The following is a 17,861-nucleotide window of genomic DNA, read 5'->3' on the forward strand; positions in this document are numbered from 1 at the left end:
GCATTACACCTTGGCAGGCAGCTGCAATAGCCTAGCATCCCATGAGCTCCTCATCTCCATTTGACATATGATTGTTGAAGTGCCCCTATTTTGCCATTTCCAATATTGCCTTTCATGCAGTGTGTAATGTAGATTTGTGAATGTAAACGATCTGCAAATTTGTAAAGCTGAAAGTGCACGATAAAGTAATTGTCTCCCCAAAAAAAAAGAATCGACTCTCTACAGCCTAGACGAGTCGTTAGTAATTCAGATCCCACTTCCGTGATGGCTACACATCACGGGGCAACACATTTGCATAATTCATGCCTATGTTATACCCTGGCCATTCGCGAACAACTTGACCACACCCACAAACACCTCATTCTACTGAAAACTGCTTCTTTAATCTCTAGGATTTCACAAAATGCTTGTTGTTAAAAGATGGCTCAGTATCCTGTTTATATGTACCAGCTGCTCCACTGAATCACAACCTGCATGATAAATAATATAAGTTTATACTTTGTATAGAGCATTCAAAATACAGAACTATTGTATAGGCGTATTGTTCACCGACACCGGTGTACTCCGTAGACCAATCACAACAGACTGGACCATCTGACCAACCAGAGAAGAGCAGACTCATGGAAAGGAGGGGTTGAGAGACTGAATCTTTGAACTGCTTAGAACGAATCGTTTGAGAATCGCTGGAAAATGAGGTTATATTAAATGCATATTTTGAGAAAACGAAAGCGTTTTTTTGACCTTGCATGCATGTAATCCTATTGTAAGAGACTCCCAAAACAATATTAGGAACTGTAAAAATGGCATAATAGGGGCACTTTAACCACTTAATCACTCCACACAAAATTACTTGCACACAAAGACACAATTAATGAACTCACAATAATGAAGTGCTTGCATTTTGCATCATTAGGCAAGTTCAGAGAAAATTACATTCCCACACTGTGATGTGAAGGGTGATTTCTCCTAAAAAAGGAGTCGTCTACCAATGTCACGAAGTGAATCAAATCTTTCACATTAGCAAAAGCAATCTAAGAGGTTTACCCTCATAAAAATGCAGTGTTGATGGAGGGGAGGGGGAGATAAAACATGAAGTGCTCCCAGGCGGCCCTGGTTCTATATTTAACAAACCCAGCAACGTCACATCAATGGTACATGACAAATTAAGCAGAGTCTACTTACTCTTGCAATGTGTGCATGCACATGAGCGTGTCGCTGGTTGTGCATGCCAAAAGGAAACTGTGTGTGTATGTATGTGAATGCATTTCAGAGCATGCTGTGACCCAGATTCCTCTGTGTAGAGCAAAACAAACCTGACGTTAAAAAGATGAGTATTCCCAAATGTTAAGATTAGGCATACTTAATCTCCCTGTTCTGCTGTGACATCCAGGATTGTGACACTGATAAGGAAAGTGCCCCTTTCTACAAAAACAAACTTGCTCTTCATCCTCCTCCCCCAAACAAAAAGAACAGGCAGACACAAAAAGACTTTGAGGCTGATGTGATGGGTCTATTTTATATTTCATGATAAAAAGAGAGTTATTTACCCACCATTTTAGGGGTTACCAGACCTTATTTTTCTTCTTAGACACATCAATTCTTGACTTTAAGTTTAGGAAAGAGCCAGTCAGAAGATAGTGAAGTCAACAAGCATGCTTAATCTCCATACAACATTAATTAAAACTGCTTTTGATCTGTGATTTCATGGTTTGGCTTCTTAATCAGCCAATCGCAAAAATTTCCTGCTGAAAGACAACCCACACTGCTGTATCTGACAGTGGCAAATAAACAAGCTAAACTCTTCTCTGATTTCTCAGCTGCACTGTTCTAGTAAGGGTAAGAGTACTTTAAGCTTCTCATACACCAATTATGTTATTAAGTCTTTGACTGCAAAACTCAAATTTTTCAACGTTTTATTGACAGCACAGTATGGAGAAGACTTGAAATGATGAGAAGTAGAGTGAATGAGAAATGATCCAAGTTTAGTTAACCAACAATGGCATCAATGTGTCATAGAACATGAACATATACATACATACATACATATATATATATACATATATATATATATATATATATATATATATATATAATATGTTTATGTATCACTATGCCACATCTCCAACTGATTAAAATCTGGAAAATGACCTACAATAATATCATTATCTGCCTTCAGGGATTATATACATGTTTTACATTATATCAGTGTTTTACTAAGGACTCTTCAGCCCAAATAAAAATTTGGAGTTGGTCTTATTGTATTAATTTGTTCCAAAGTCCCTTTAAGGCAAGTCATTTCAGCCGGTGGCCATCTTTAAAGCAAATTGTGTTAAAAAAGCTTATTTTTTAGGCTAGACCAGCCAATGCTGACTGTTTCTATAGCAACCAGAACTTCTAATGGCAGCTGCAGTGACACAATGACTTTACCCATAAGCAGCAGGCTCTTTTATTCAGAAGGCAGGACTTTCTTCGATAAAGTGGCCATATTGAATGATGCATTTTCCACCATTCAAAACTATACAAGTGACACTTCTTGGGCATTCTATAGTCTTTATTTGTGCAACAAAAAAGATAGCTCAGAAGCTATTTTGGTGTCATATTCATAATTTGTTAAAATGGAAATCACTTTTTTAATTGGACAAATTAATAAAATGAAGTTAAAAATATAATCATATTTAAATGAAAATAAAAAATACACTAATCAGACACAAAATTAAAACCACTGACAACTGAACTAAAAAACACTGATTCCATTGTTACAGTGGCATCTGTCAAGGGGCAGGATAAATATGCGCATCGATTCGTCGACCTGTTTTTATTTCTCTAAAAAACGTTTGCAAAACGTTTACCTTATATGCGCTTAATATACGCGATGGCCGGATCAACATTCTGTCCAACGTTATATAACCAATCCAGGGGTTTTTCTGCATTGATCTTTTTTTTTGGCGGCTGTCAAAGCCTTATTTGATCGGTGAGTGACAGTGACAGGGCGCGTACGAGAGAGAGCCCCGGCTGCGCGCGCACTCACAGTCTTCAAACAACACGAGCGCTTCTTGCTCTCTCCCTCCCTTGTGCATATTAATCAAAATCATTAAACACGATAGAAAAAGGGCGAAACACCAAAGTTTCACTCGCGCTCGCGCACTCACAGTCTTCAAACTACACGAGCGCTCTCTCTCTCTCTCTCCCTCCCTTGTGTATATTAACCAAAAAAATTAGACACGATAGAAAAAGGGCGGAACGCCAAAGTTTCACGTGGAGCATTCTGAGATTTTTTTTCTCCATGACAGGCTGCTGGCTCCCACTGTTATTTTTTTTTTTTTTTTTTTTTGTAAAAGCACTCTCTGTATTAGCTTAAAGCCCTCAAGTTTACATTTACATACTGTATTCTTTCAATTGCTCTAAACAAGTATTTTTGGGGTGACCTTTTTTATTGAATACTAGACATCAAGTTGTTGTTGTTTTCATCTGAAAGAACTTCTTTTTTCAGTAAGCTAGGCCCTATGTGTTCAGTAAGCTTGTTTCAGTAAGCTATGCGTTTTCAAGGTTTCAAGGTTTTATTGAATGCTATCTCTATACAAGTGCAAAGTAATGCATTCTTAGTCAGTCTTTTATTTTGTAATTTTAAGAGCAATAAACATATATTGCAATGTTAAGGAATTTATGTTTTTTTTTCATTCAGATATTTAAATCAACATGTATAAATTGTTAGTAGTCAATTAATGGGGAGATAATCGAAATCAAATCGGTCTGAAAAATTAATCGTTAGATTAATCGATGCATCGAAAAAATAATCGCTAGATTAATCGTTTAAAAAATAATCGTTTATCCCAGCCCTAGAAGCAAGTAAACAGTCCTTGAATTTCATGTGTTGGAAGCAGGAAAAATGGGCAAGCAAAAAGATCTGAGTGACTTTGACAATGGCCAAATAGGACAACTTGTGAAGCGGCATCAGGGACATGGGCACCCAAGGCTCACTGATGGACATGGGGAGCGAAGATTACATGACTTACATCTCCAAAGTGTGACTTGGAGGACGACCACAAGTGCTGACGATGTCATTTGAGACAGTGCCTTAAAGGCACATCAGCCCATTTGTGTCTAAGGGTCAGAGATAGGAATGGTTTTAAGCTAAATCATGACTGACATAATAAGTGCACCACAGAGGGGGGAAAATATAAAAATAAACATGAGCCCTTTTGGGGGTATAATAGTAGGTTATAATATTTTAGTTATATTTCTCATATTTGAGAATTCAGACCAATTTTATTCATGTTGGGTATGAATATGTAATGTTCTGAAAAGAATGTGAATGTGGTATTGAAAAAGAGAGATACCGAACAGAACCTCCTGTTTGGAGGTTTTAATCTCACCCTCTCTGACATTTCTCTGCAATCATATGATACACGTGCCTATATTTTTCCACATAAAAGAGCTGGATGTAGACAGAAGCAATCCAAGAGGTATAAAGAGAAGTGAAGTTCAATTCATTTCATTTCATGACAGTTCAGAGGAAAGGAGAGGAGAGGAGAGGAGAGCATCTGCTATGCACACATTTCATGCCAACATGTTTCTGCTTTACAGGAGACTCACCATCTGTCCCTGATTCGGCCAAGTCACATGGACACACACTCACATTCACATCAAAAAAAAAGAAAAAACGTCCAGGTGTAAAGGGAAAGCACTCACATCCTCTTTCATCACGATGTGTCTGATCAATGCTACGATAAGCTCCAGATTGATCTTGTCATCATCATCCATCATCTCCAGTGCATCAATGGTGCTGTCTGAGTACCTGCCAATCACACAGCAGAGAGGTCACGCTACATCACATCTCAGTGACTCAACAAACACTGGTAAATATTTGCATTTAGAATTCACCTTTATAAGCTCCAAGACAAACATCAACAACATGATATAACTGCAGCCCCACCAATAGCTTTATACTTAAAATGCACTAAATAATTGTTATAGTGGCTGGCGTGCAGGTTTGTAAACGTAATGCCTTAACATACGTTGAATTATCAAAAACTTAATTAACTTTAATGTGCTTGCACATCGAGGCATGAGATGGTTGTTGCGTTCTTTCAATATGGGAATAGATTTAGTATAGCCTGTATAGAACACCATGAGATTGTTTATCAAAAAAGACTGACCGGTCTCTGAGTGTGCGGGCGAAGCAGGGCCAGCTCTCGCGGTATTCATTCTCCTTCTGTTCTTTCTCTGGCCGTACATTCTGGCCGTGCATAAATCCTCTCCTATAGCGAGGTCTGCGGTCCTGATGTTGTGGCTTGAACCTAACAACCAAAGATAGTCCAATTAGATACTCCTAAGTTCAGTCAGTCATGCTTACTGTAGAGCATGTACTGCAGTCACTGAGCTACAACATGATGGGAAAATATAAAACGGAGATAACACCAAGTCACTCCAATCTGAAGGAACATTTTACCCAAAAATGTCAATCCAAACAGACATAGACAATATAAAATGATAAACTGTAGAGCTGTTCCGATTCCGATACTAGTATCGGAAATATCACAGATACCACAACAATTTCTGGCATCGGCGAGTACATGAACCCATATACCGATCCGATACCACTGAAATACTATATTTCAGACTGGACCAACCAGACAGTAAAACGGCGACTAGGGATGCCACAAGTACTGGCACTTCACCACCAAGTCGGTGCTGAAAATAAAAAAATGTGATGATACCAGCGTCTCTGTAGTACCGGTAGTAAGTTACCGACTCCCGAGTATATTCGGTACCCGCAGCTGCGTTCAGTCACTTCCGTGTTAGTCTGAGCGTAGGGCTCCAGACTGTGGCCGAATATATATTAAGGCAGGGGTGCCCAACCCTGCTCCTGGCGATCGACTGTCCTGCAAAGTTTGGCTCCAGCCCTAATCAAACACACATGCCTTTAATTTTTAAGTGAGCCTGAAGACCTTGATTAGTTGCTTCAGGTGTGTTTGATTAGGATTGGAGCTAAACTTTGCAGGACAGTCGATCACCAGGAGCAGGGTTGGGCACCCCTGTATTATGGTCTGTGAATATTAAACTACAAAATACTATTTAAATATTACTACTGCAAATTCTACATCTCTGTGGGTGACGGGCGCAGATGCTCGGGAGCTCGCTGTTTTGTGGTCTCCGACGTGTGTCACTATATGAGGACACAAACACATAAACCGTGAGATTCTTAATGAGAATTTACCGTTTCATTTGAGAAAACTGTCATATCATAAACACAGACAATCAAAGATCTTCATGGCAACCCATCAAAATAAATGTTTGTTTTAACATTAGTAAATTGACAATATATTAAACTACTGTTGTAGCCTACAGTAGATTTAGCTATGTCTCTATGAAGTAATAATAATACGTCTCTAATAATAATTATGCCTAGACGGTTGCTTGTTTTTTACTTGTTTTGTTGTAATGAGATTATCTGATTAATATATTATTTTTTATATTCCTAGACTTATTTGTTACAGTTTTTTTATACAGTTATATTGTAAAACTAAAATACCTTTTTTAGTTTGCGGTGTTAGATTTTTGGCTGCATTTGAAGTTATTTTTCAATTAAGAAAATAAATAATATTACTGTCAAATTCATGTAAGATAATACAAATAATAAATACAGTAGTTCACCATGTATTTGTTAATGTTTTATTAAGGGATAAGTCTGAAGCACACCATAAAATAATTCTAGCAATTTACACAGGGCTAGTAGTATATACAGCTGTATATACAGATACACACCCAGGTATCGGATCAGTACTCTGTATCGGCCGATACCCTGAGCCCAGGTATCGGAATCGGTATCGGGAAGAGAAAAAGGGTATCGGAACATCTCTAATAAACTGTATAGAAAAGAGCTGCTTAATAACTGAATTTGATTTATGTTTTATTTGTATGTAAACAACTTGGATCAGCTTGAACCATGTAAAAGCTGATATCTTAAGTTGGTTTTAGCTGGAACCAGCAGTGCAGCGAATATAATATGAAATACACCCTATCATTTAAAGGTTTGGGGAAAAAAAAGATTTCTAAATGTTTTTGAAAGAAGTCTCTTATGTTCACCAAGTATGCATTTATTTGTTTAAAGGGTTAGTTCACCCAAATATTAAAATTATGTCGTTCCAAACCCATAAGACCTCTTAAGAAGTTCATCTTCGGAACACAGTTTAAGATATTTTAGATCTTGCCCGAGAGCTTTCTGTCCCTCCATTGAAAACGTATGTACGGTATACCGTCCATGTCCAGAAAGGTAATAAAAACATCATTAAAAGTAGTCCAAGTGACATCAGAGGGTCAGTTAGAATTTGTTGAAGCATCGAAAATACATTTTGGTCCAAAAATAACAAAAATTTCGACTTTATTCAGCATCTCCTTCACTTCTGGGTCTGTTGTGAGTGCGTTCACTACACTGCAGTGGCGCTGCTGATGTATGACGCTGCTGATCTGTTATCTTTGTTATTGGTCGCACCAGAAAACATGTCAGTAGGGTCGTACGTCAACAGTCACAGCAGTCACACTCACAACAGACCTGAAAGAGAAGACAATGCTGAATAAAGTCGTAATTTTTGTCATTTTTGGACCAAAATGTATTTTCGATGCTGAATGGACAAAACATCTAAATAGAAACAGAAACCTTTTAGTCAATTGAATGTATCCTTGCTGCAGGAATGTATTAATTTCTCATAATTTCTTACTGACCCACATTTTGAATGACACTTTTGTTAATATTCCAGAAAACTGTAAATGAGCTCACCTTAGCAATTCCACCACATCCTCCAGTAAGTACTCTTTCACTGGGTATGTGTATCCAGGAATATGGATCATGGAACAATTATCTGTAGGAGTATAAATCTGTCACATGCATGTTTTTTCTTTTTGCTTGGTTGGATTTCAATTTTTCATAATATGACTTTTCCCCCTTGAATGCTAAAGCCATTATCCCAGTCATTACCACTACGCTAGGCATATTGTGTTCCTTTAAAGAATACAGAGAGCTAGTATTATATACATTATATTATAAACAAAGTTAAACAAATGCTGCAAATCAATCAATCTTAATGATCTGAAGACAATATGTTATTTCTCTTACTGAAATATTTGCTGAATTTCTCAGCGTTAAGCGTGGCACTCATGAGGATTACTTTTAGGTCTTCTCGAGCAGTTAACAGGTCCTTCACGATGGTGAGAAGAAAATCAGACTGAAGACTCCTCTCATGAATTTCATCCAGGACCAGATGACTTATGCTTGAAAGATATCTGAGGGAAAGAAAAAAAAAGAGAGCTTGAGTAAAGGACAGATTTTTTCCATATTTGTGAATGGGAGAGAAGATACAACTTCTCAAAAACAAGAAAGATTCCTGAAGCGCTGATCATCTGAAGCGACCCACTCCTAACTGACAACTATGGCTACGTTCACACTGCAGGGCTTAATGCTCAATTCCCATTTTTTGAAAAAATTTGATTTTTTTGCAAGGCCGTTCACATTTCCAATTAAATGCGACCTTTTGTGATCTCCTGTGTGAACGTGAAATGACCCAGAAGTGATCCGCATGTGCAGAAGAGTACTCAACGGCCAACGACGTCACTCGTTGTTTGCGGAAGTAGCTAAACATGGATGTCAACAACAGTGTAGTCAACAGCGGAGCTCGTTTAGCAATATTAAAGTTATTTAAGCAGCATTGTCCGCCATGGTTGTTGTTTATCTTCTCATTCCCGCCTACTTCAATGCAGAATTATGACGTTTGTAGCGTATCAATGACGTACGGGTCGGATACATGTGACCTGGCCGTTCAGACGGAGGTCGCATTTCAAAAGATCGGATACGTATCGGATTTAGGACCACATACCCAAGTGGCCTGGGTCGCATTTGAAAAGATCGGATCTGTGTCGTTCAGACTGTCATGAAAAGATCAGATACATATCGAAATTGGGTCGTTTCAGCCTGCAGTGTGAACATAGCCTTAGATATATCCTGAAGGCCACACATGGTTAAAGACTTTATGGATACTGCAAGAATCAAAAACAATATTCATTTCAGTTACTACAGACAGTATTCGAGCCATTCCTGTAAGCTTCTTTCTGAACAGGGCAATTTGAGTCGCAGCTGTTAGAAAACACTGTTGTCAATCCCAAACACTGACTCTGTAAGTGTAACCTAAGTGACAGCATTCAGATTACTAACAAGCTTTTATCTGGGACTTCTGTGTGTATGAATATGTCAGCAGTAAAACATAAGGGATCAGAGAAAAAAAACACGACAGTTTTCTATGTGGGTTGCAGTAAAAGCTGTCTGAGTGGATGAGTCAAGCTAAGAGGCATGGTGAACGTTACTGTAGGCATCTCCCCTCTGCAGCAGCTGAAGCAGAGATTATATGAGTGAGTAAGTCAATCATACAGAATGTATGTGCAATTATATGTTTGGCATTGCTTTGAGTATGTATAAGTGCATGCTGCACCCTGCACACTGACTGAGTACTGATTTAACACTGACTTGTCGCACAGGGTAAAGACAAGTCAAAGCAGACAGATAGAGGATGGGGGGAGGGGAGCAGAGTGGAGTGGAGAAAAAGAGGTGTAGAACTTACGGATCTGAGCGGAGCCACTGAAGAATAATGCCTGTAGTACAATACAACACTGAGCCTTGTTTCCGTGGTAACCGACTGCAAAGCAGTGCCAGAGGATGAGGGGGGAGAAAAGGAGGAGGCATAAAATGGGAAAAGTCAGAGTAAAAATGAATTTCATTTCAATTTCAATATTAAAATAAATTACGATTCTAATAATCAACATACTACACACCATAAAAGCAAGAATATATCCTACTTAAATAAATATAAACCAATGAATGAATAGGCTAAATCAATAATGAATTAATTAAATTAAAAATGAAAATAAACTAATTCAATTGTTCAATAATTAACAAATAAATTAAATGTTTTCAATAAATAAATTCTAAAAGACAAGAAAAATGCAGAATATCCTGACCACCCTTTTTGACAATGAAATTTATATAGGACTTCCAAACTTCCAAAAGCAACCATAAAGCATCTTAATAGTAGTCTATACAGCACGTGCCATATAATACAATTTAATTTCCCTCACGAAAACTAAAATTTCTTCAAAAGACTTTGAAATATACGTGTCATATGAAACTAATAAATGAAACTTAATATTGCTTTTTCAAATCTGTTGTTTTAACTGCATTGAAAAGACTAGCACATTCTTCAATATTTTCCCCAGAACACACTTCATTTGAAAGTCCTATAAGTAATCTGAAATGACCCAACGGTGAACAAAAGATGACTGAATTTTTCTTGAGGTGAACTACCCCTTTAAGAAAAAATGTCTCAGGCACATTATTAATACACAGAGCGAATAAGACTTGTTATTCTCTCATAGAGGAGGAAGAATCAGCTAAACAATGAGGTTTGTGTCAGGAATTAATTCTGTTTTACATAACGCAGATAACCCCTAACAATTCAGAAAATTTCAGAAGACTATGCTAAATATTCTCACATGCCACAGACACTCATATGAGGGCAATAGGGAAATGTGCCTGTTAGCGCCAAAAGCTTTAGATTGGCATATAAGTGAGGAAGAGAAGACAAAAAAAACAAGAAAAAGTGAGAGGTCCTGCACATATTAACCTCTCATGGCCTACAGAGGCCATTCAAACCTTTACTTCTCTTCACCTCTTTCCTTCTCTATTTAAAGTCCAGTGCAGAAACACTTGAAAGGAACTTTATGCCCCTCTTTTAAGACATCTGCTGCTATCAAGAGCAACCCCAAAATAAAAAACAAAACAAAACAAATGACAATCTATAGTCACGAATGAGAATAAAGGAGAAAAAACATTTGAATGCATAATGGGAATAAGAATTGGGGAGCAAATGTGAAAATGTCACAATACAATATATTTATAACTACCATATATATTTATGACTACCATTCAAACGTTTGGGATCAGAAAGACCTTTAATGTTTTTTAAAGAAGTCTCTTATTCTCATCAAGGCTGCATTTATTTGAAATCTCGGTAGTGTGAATTTATCCTTTTGTTGTCACCGATTTCTGAGTGTGATGTTTATGCAGCTTAGTTGCAAAAATTTGTTTTATAAAAAGTTGAGGTTTTTTTTTTTTGTCTCCCTGTCAAGAAGGGAGAGATGCAGGTGGTGGTGCACCATATTTTATACTGCCTCTCGAGCTCGTCTGCATTTGCCCTATTTCAGAGCTTATTAAATGTTACAAATACTGGCTTTCAATTATACTGTAATGTTGAATGGATATACTTAATAGGGAAAATTGAGGGAAAATGCACCAGCAGGACAAATTAAAAACAGTGTAAATAAGTTTACTTATTGTAGTAGTAATAGCTGCCTGTTTTGCAAATATATATATATATATATATATATATATATATTTATATATATTTGGCCGGTATATTTGATCATTTAATCAGCCATTGGCAGATTCGGCAAAAAGTTAGTTTTAGGCCCTGCCTTTAAGAATGACCTGCAGATCTGATTACTCACCTCTGCAGACGGATCTGATACCCACAGGACTTCCCCTCTCCAACAGACTCTGCCCTTTCTGCAGCCACTCTCTCTGCAACCTAACCAAAGAACATACTCTTAGCCATACATTGTTCCAAAAAAAAAATTAAAAAAAAAATACAGATACTCTACAAAATATGTATGAAGAGTGGGATAAGCTGTGCCACTTTTTACTTTAAGTTTTGGTCTAATCAAGGAGAAAAAATAAAAAAAGGACAAAATAATTTAATTTTAAATAAATGATTTTCCTTCCAGCATTATATTAACCAAAGAATCTAAAAAAAAAGGTTTCATGATTTCCACAAAAATATTAATCAGCACAACTGATTCAACACTGATTTTTCAACATTGACAATAATAAGAAATGTTTCCAAATCAGTGGGAATAAATTACATTCTGAAATATATTAAAACAGAAAACAAAAAAATAACTCACACTATTACTGTATTAACTATATTTGTGATCAAAGATATGCAGACAGCATCTTGTACTTACAGATATGGCGCTGATACGCCTTGGCTGTGTGCAAACCACCCTGCAGAGAGAGCCCATGCCCCTCTCAATGAAGTCATCAAGGATGAATTGAGTAACCTGGGTGGTCTTCCCACAGCCAGTCTCTCCACTGATTACCAGTACCTGGTTAGAACTGATCAGCCTAACCAGCTCCTACAGTAAGACAAAGACAGAAAGGGGCATCAACTACAAACTATAACTTCCAATGGGTGATAGCTAACTGCTTTTACACATTAAAACTATAGACTCAAAGAGGTTAAAACATACCATTCATACACATACAGACCCTGTATATGCACAAGCAGCAATCACAAAAGGTGACATTTACCTCTCTCATCCCATAGGAAGGCAGCTTCTCTCTGAATTTCTGAAAAAGGAAATGCCACAGTAAAGCTAGGTCGTTGGCAAAAGTGTCAAGGATTAATAAAAAACTCTGTCTCACCAGCATATCAAGGTATCTAGCATTATCGTTTTTCTTCTTCTGATCTTTCTTGAGCTCCTCATCCAGGGAGGGTATCCGCCCAACATCTTGGAATAAGTACTCCAAGTCAGTCTCATTAAGTTCTTCTTTCACACTTGCTCCTGACTCATCCTTATTCTCCCGTTTCTCCTCTTTAGGCTCAATTTTTGGCACTTTTACAATGTTCTGAGGTTCTGGTGGATCATCTCCATCAAAGTAACTGGAAGGCAGACACAATTCTGTTAAGTCTGGAAAAGGCAACTGTATAATTATTTAATATATCCATTATTTCCATAACTATATGTGAACCCTAATGATTGTACAATATTGCATTTGCACCTGTGGCCACTGGGCTCCTGCTTCACCCTCCAGCTCTGAGATGTAGAGGGGTCCGCATCTCTGCCTGCATCTCTCTGGACAGAGTTCAGCAGCTGAGTAATGTGCTGCTCTCGCTGTTCATCCATCTGAACAACAGCCCTCTGAAATGACACACCATACTCAGACTTTCTCATGATCTTAAAAACCATTTTGATTAATAGGCTTTTGCTTAATTACCTGAAATTGGTTTTCAAATAGAAACTGTGCTCAAGCATAAATTTCTTACAAAACTGACCAATGTTACAGTATACATGATGACCTCTTTCTGTAATGTTAATCGCAGTTATTTATTTTATTTTTTTATGGACCCTTTGTGTCCATTTATTTGCTATTGATATGCATTACAAATATCTTATTATGCCAGCCACTGACTCATGTTGCAGCTTTCTAATAGCAATATTATAAAACATGTTTTCAAGTACTGTATTTCAACTAACTTATATTGCTTAAAATATAACAAATTGTTTATAATAATCAAATAATTTTTGCAACCGCATCCAACTCACAGATTTCCTCTCAGCCTCGGATCTTTTGATTCCACCCCATTTGGCATACCACAGTCCTATTTCTCGACCCTTCAAATGGGGTGGATGTTTGCCTCTTCCACCTCCACCTCCTTCTACTCCATGTCCCTGCTTTTCCCTTGAGTCCCAGTCGGAGCTCCTCGTGTATCCTCCACCTCCGCTGGATCCAGCCCCTCCATCCCACCTGGAACCTCCATCTCCGTACCGCCGACTCCCTCCTCTCCGACCACGTCTATTACCATACCCATGATTCATGCCGCTGGACTCACAAAACACCGGACAATGATCCTATTAACTGGAGCCGCTGCTGTAGTTCTGATGCAGGTATAAAGATGATAAAATGTTAAAATGCCACTGAATGTAATTTATTACTACGTTTTACACTCCAACATAAAGCTATTTTCTCAAATATCTTTACTGTCGTACATTTATGACGAACAGGTTTTATCCGAGGCGACGAATAATGACGTCTTGCAGTGCGATTGGTACTGGCTGCGCATGCGCTGTAAATCGAAACTCAAACCAACCAACGCTGCTTGATTTTTCCCCTTCTCCTTTCCCAAATCCTAATCAATTATAGATAGACTTGAGGTATATATATATATATAATATATATTTAGCAGAAAAAAATTATGCATTCAGGCTATCAATTTTTACCTATCTACCTATATATATATATATATATATATATATATATATATATATATATATATATATATATGATTATTATTATTATTTACTTAATCATTTAGCAGACACTTTTATTAAATTAAATTATCCAAAACGACTTACAAATGAGGACAACAGAAGCAATCAATTGTAATATTAAAACAACTAGAAACAGATCCAAAACTAAAGCTAAAACTTCTAAATACTACCTATACACATTTTAAAAATATAGAAATTAAATGAAAATGACAAATGCATACAACAGAATTTCAAAACGTAACATTTAAATGAAAAACTGAAAATAAAGCTAACAAAAATTCAAAATATTAAAGAACAACGGGTATGAGTATATTAAAGATCCTAACATAATACTAAGCCAACAACAAAAAAAAACCTACATATGTGTATGTACGATCACACACAAACACACACACATACATACAGAATATACATATTATTTCATTTACATTTAGTTTGTTGAAATATTACAATAACACAAAATAAATGAAACTAAAACTTAAATATATTAAATAAATTACCTATACATACATACATAAAATCGGACATTATTTAACTAAAATGAAAATAAATAACAAATAATACGAATCAAATGGCAGTAGTTTATCAGTAATCATTAAAAATATATATAATAAATAAATAAAAATAAATAACACTGCCAAACACACGGTAATATATATATTATGTATATTAATATATATATGTGTGTATATATATATATATATATATATATATATATATATATATATATATTACTTATCCATAGTAAGAAATGGTTATAAAACTGAAACAGAAGTGAAACAAGTATAATTAAATAATTTGTACAAATATTTAATTTACTGCTTAATCCAGCCCAGCATGTACGTAGTTTTTGCTAGTTTTAACATGTCTCCCAGTCTGACCAGAAGTGGCCAAAACTACCAAACAGATATTAAGTAGCCATTTTTATTTATTTAAAATTACTGCAAAGAAAAATAAATAAATAGTTTTTGTTATAACATAAAATTACACACACACAAAACAAATGACTTCCCAAAACAGCAGTGTCATCGGGAATACTTGTAATGTTCATTTCAAAACCTAGATACATGAATTATGTTCACACAACATCCTTGATTGTGTAATCTTATAAATCCAAGTCTAAGAGAAGTTATCTTCTGTTTCCTGCTGTATTCCAGAGCAAAATAATAAATAAATAAAAACAAACCTTGGAATTAAAACAATTTGCTATGTTTACCTCTTTTGAGGATCAGGCTTCAGGCAGTTGTTGAATGCTACTCCAATTGGCTTATGCACATAATATCATTATTGTTTTGTTTAAAGGCCGAAAATTATACAAAATTATTGAAATAAAAGTGTACATTCATTTTAAAAACTGATTTTAAGATTGTATAAACAGCCTGCTAAAATACTAGCATAGCTGCTCACATACTTTTGTTTTGTTTTTAGATGATTTTGGAAACTCAAATTATCTGTCGGAAAAAAAAGGAAAGAAAAGATAATCTTCTAAAATATAACATGTATAATGGCTAGGATACTAGCATGTGTTTTTTCTTGAGAAAAAGGATTTACACAGTGGCTAACTAGCTTTACAGTCCACCCACAGACCAATGGTATTACTCTGAAGCACAAGTCTTTACATTATTAAGCAGTCAAGGGAGTTGGGGGTCTCTGACATTGATGTCTTTGACAGGATGTGACAGGCTGTGAAGAGTGTGTGTGTGTGTGTGTGTGTCATGTCTGTCAGTAAGGGATTAAAAGGTGTTATTTTAGGATAAATGTGGTACAGAAGCATGAAGTAATAGGAGGTTGTGACTTGCCATCAAAAAAGTAAACATATAAAATCACAAAAATCCCATTAACAAATAAAATGCTTTTTTTTCTGCAGTATGACAGGTTGTTCCACAAGATCTTTTTTATTAATGTTGTAGAGCATCTTGTTCTTACTTTACTCTTTAATCACCACCTCTGTCACTCTCTGCTAATTTAACACCCCTATTTTCAGTAGCCTGTCAATCTTTCTCTCACTACACAACATCTCCGGATAGCTTTAGATGTAACTCACAGTTAATTGCTTTAAAAACTCAATCTGAATGTCAGGCACTTGTAAAGATTTTGAGGGGGTGGGGGAATAGCTGAGATGAAACACAAACATTTGTGCAGTAGATTGTAACTTTGTTTAAAAGAAGTACAATTTATCATGCTTTTAAAAAGAAGGGGAAAATACTTTAATTATATACTTTTTTAATGCACACTGAATGTAATATTTTCATTTGTACAATTTATCATGCTTTTAAAAAGAAGGGGAAAATACTTTAATTATATACTTTTTTTTAATTCACACTGAATGTAATATTTTCATTTGTAATTTTAGTTTAAATACAATTAGCTGAATGTTGTGCTTTTTGGCCCATAGGACTTAAATAGATCTTTATATGTAATTTCATAATGCGTTTTATTGTCTTAAAATATATTTCAATGTAATTTCTGTTAAAAAATTCTGTCATATATTTGAATATTTTCAAATACATGACACAAGTTCAACAGAAAATTAATAACAGACAATTGTAATTACACATTTGTCATCAAGAAGTTGCAATTTAGTATATTTAAAATGTAAAAACTATTTTGTTATTAAACACATCAATAAATGTATACTTAAAAGCTTGACTTTATAATAAGCAAAAAGATTATTAAAATAAATATTGTTAAAATTAAAATCAGCTTTTTAATTTCACTATTACAAAATTGTACTTTTTAAATAAATTTTCCTGGTATTACATTGTCTGCAAGAGTGTTTTTTAATAAACATTTAAGATTTAAAATGCAATACATTTATTTGAATTAAATTCATTTCTTTTTCAAAAGAGAATGACTGAAAACCTTTTTTAATAACTGAGATATCGACTCTGACAACTAGCCCCATACTCCCCTACACTAAGCAAATAGTAAATTATTTTACTATAGTATGGAAACATTTAACCCTTAACTGTCACTCATGTTTTTGAACATAGACTTTATAGTGCACGATCCAAACTTAAATTTGTATAATTCATGAATGAAAACATTTTGTAACATGATATTGATGGACCATTTCAATGGTAACGCAATGGATGATTTTAAAATGGGTTTTAAAGGATGAATTTTGAGATTTTAAGATTTCAGTCGATATATAATTTCTGAATATTTCTAAAATGTGATAGAGAAAAAGGCAACAAAGAAGTCTTTTTTTTTAAACAAAGGTCAAAACTCCTGTTATAATGTAGATTTTTGAGGGTGCACTCTTGTCATAAATTAATCGATTACTTTTCCTACATAATTTTTAACAAAAAACATTGGTAAAATATATATTTGGGAGTCTTAGACCTTTCCAACGATATATAGTTTGTCAAGATTAGATTAGATTTAATTGTAATATAGTGAAGTAAATGTAGGCGTCCCACAGAGGGGACGGGTGACAATTAACAGGTTTTAAAAAAAAAAAAACATGGGGGAAAATGCATTTGTGGATATTGAACTGTTATTGACTGATATTTCTGCTCCTGCACAAAATGGAAGCTTTAACTTTGCAAGAGTAGATCTCAGAAACATTCAGACTTGGGTATTTCTGTCCCATTTGCAGATGTGGATAATTTATAAAGAGACCATGGGAGTTGTTTCAGTGAAGAGCTGTTGCACATAAATGGAAATAAACCCATCTAAACTCTTGAATGAGGCAATTTTCTGTG

General features: G+C 35.5%; 1 protein-coding gene across 1 annotated transcript in view; it reads right to left on the reverse strand.

The window, feature by feature from the left end:
- dhx36 (DEAH (Asp-Glu-Ala-His) box polypeptide 36) overlaps window positions 1-13,902 on the reverse strand; it is a 41,530-nt gene extending 27,628 nt beyond the window's left edge. The window contains exons 1-11 of the mRNA XM_059506221.1: window positions 13,429-13,902; window positions 12,884-13,023; window positions 12,527-12,764; window positions 12,413-12,451; window positions 12,067-12,237; window positions 11,551-11,630; window positions 9,609-9,683; window positions 8,114-8,280; window positions 7,778-7,859; window positions 5,157-5,297; window positions 4,690-4,795 (exon numbers count right to left, since the gene is read on the reverse strand). Of these exons, the coding sequence (XP_059362204.1) occupies window positions 4,690-4,795; window positions 5,157-5,297; window positions 7,778-7,859; window positions 8,114-8,280; window positions 9,609-9,683; window positions 11,551-11,630; window positions 12,067-12,237; window positions 12,413-12,451; window positions 12,527-12,764; window positions 12,884-13,023; window positions 13,429-13,701 (1,512 nt within the window). The 5' untranslated portion in view covers window positions 13,702-13,902. The remainder of the gene's footprint in view (window positions 1-4,689; window positions 4,796-5,156; window positions 5,298-7,777; window positions 7,860-8,113; window positions 8,281-9,608; window positions 9,684-11,550; window positions 11,631-12,066; window positions 12,238-12,412; window positions 12,452-12,526; window positions 12,765-12,883; window positions 13,024-13,428) is intronic.
- Window positions 13,903-17,861: the final 3,959 nt, after the last annotated feature.

This window comes from Carassius carassius, chromosome 23, assembly GCF_963082965.1.
Source record: "Carassius carassius chromosome 23, fCarCar2.1, whole genome shotgun sequence".
NCBI classification, from domain to species: domain Eukaryota; kingdom Metazoa; phylum Chordata; class Actinopteri; order Cypriniformes; family Cyprinidae; genus Carassius; species Carassius carassius.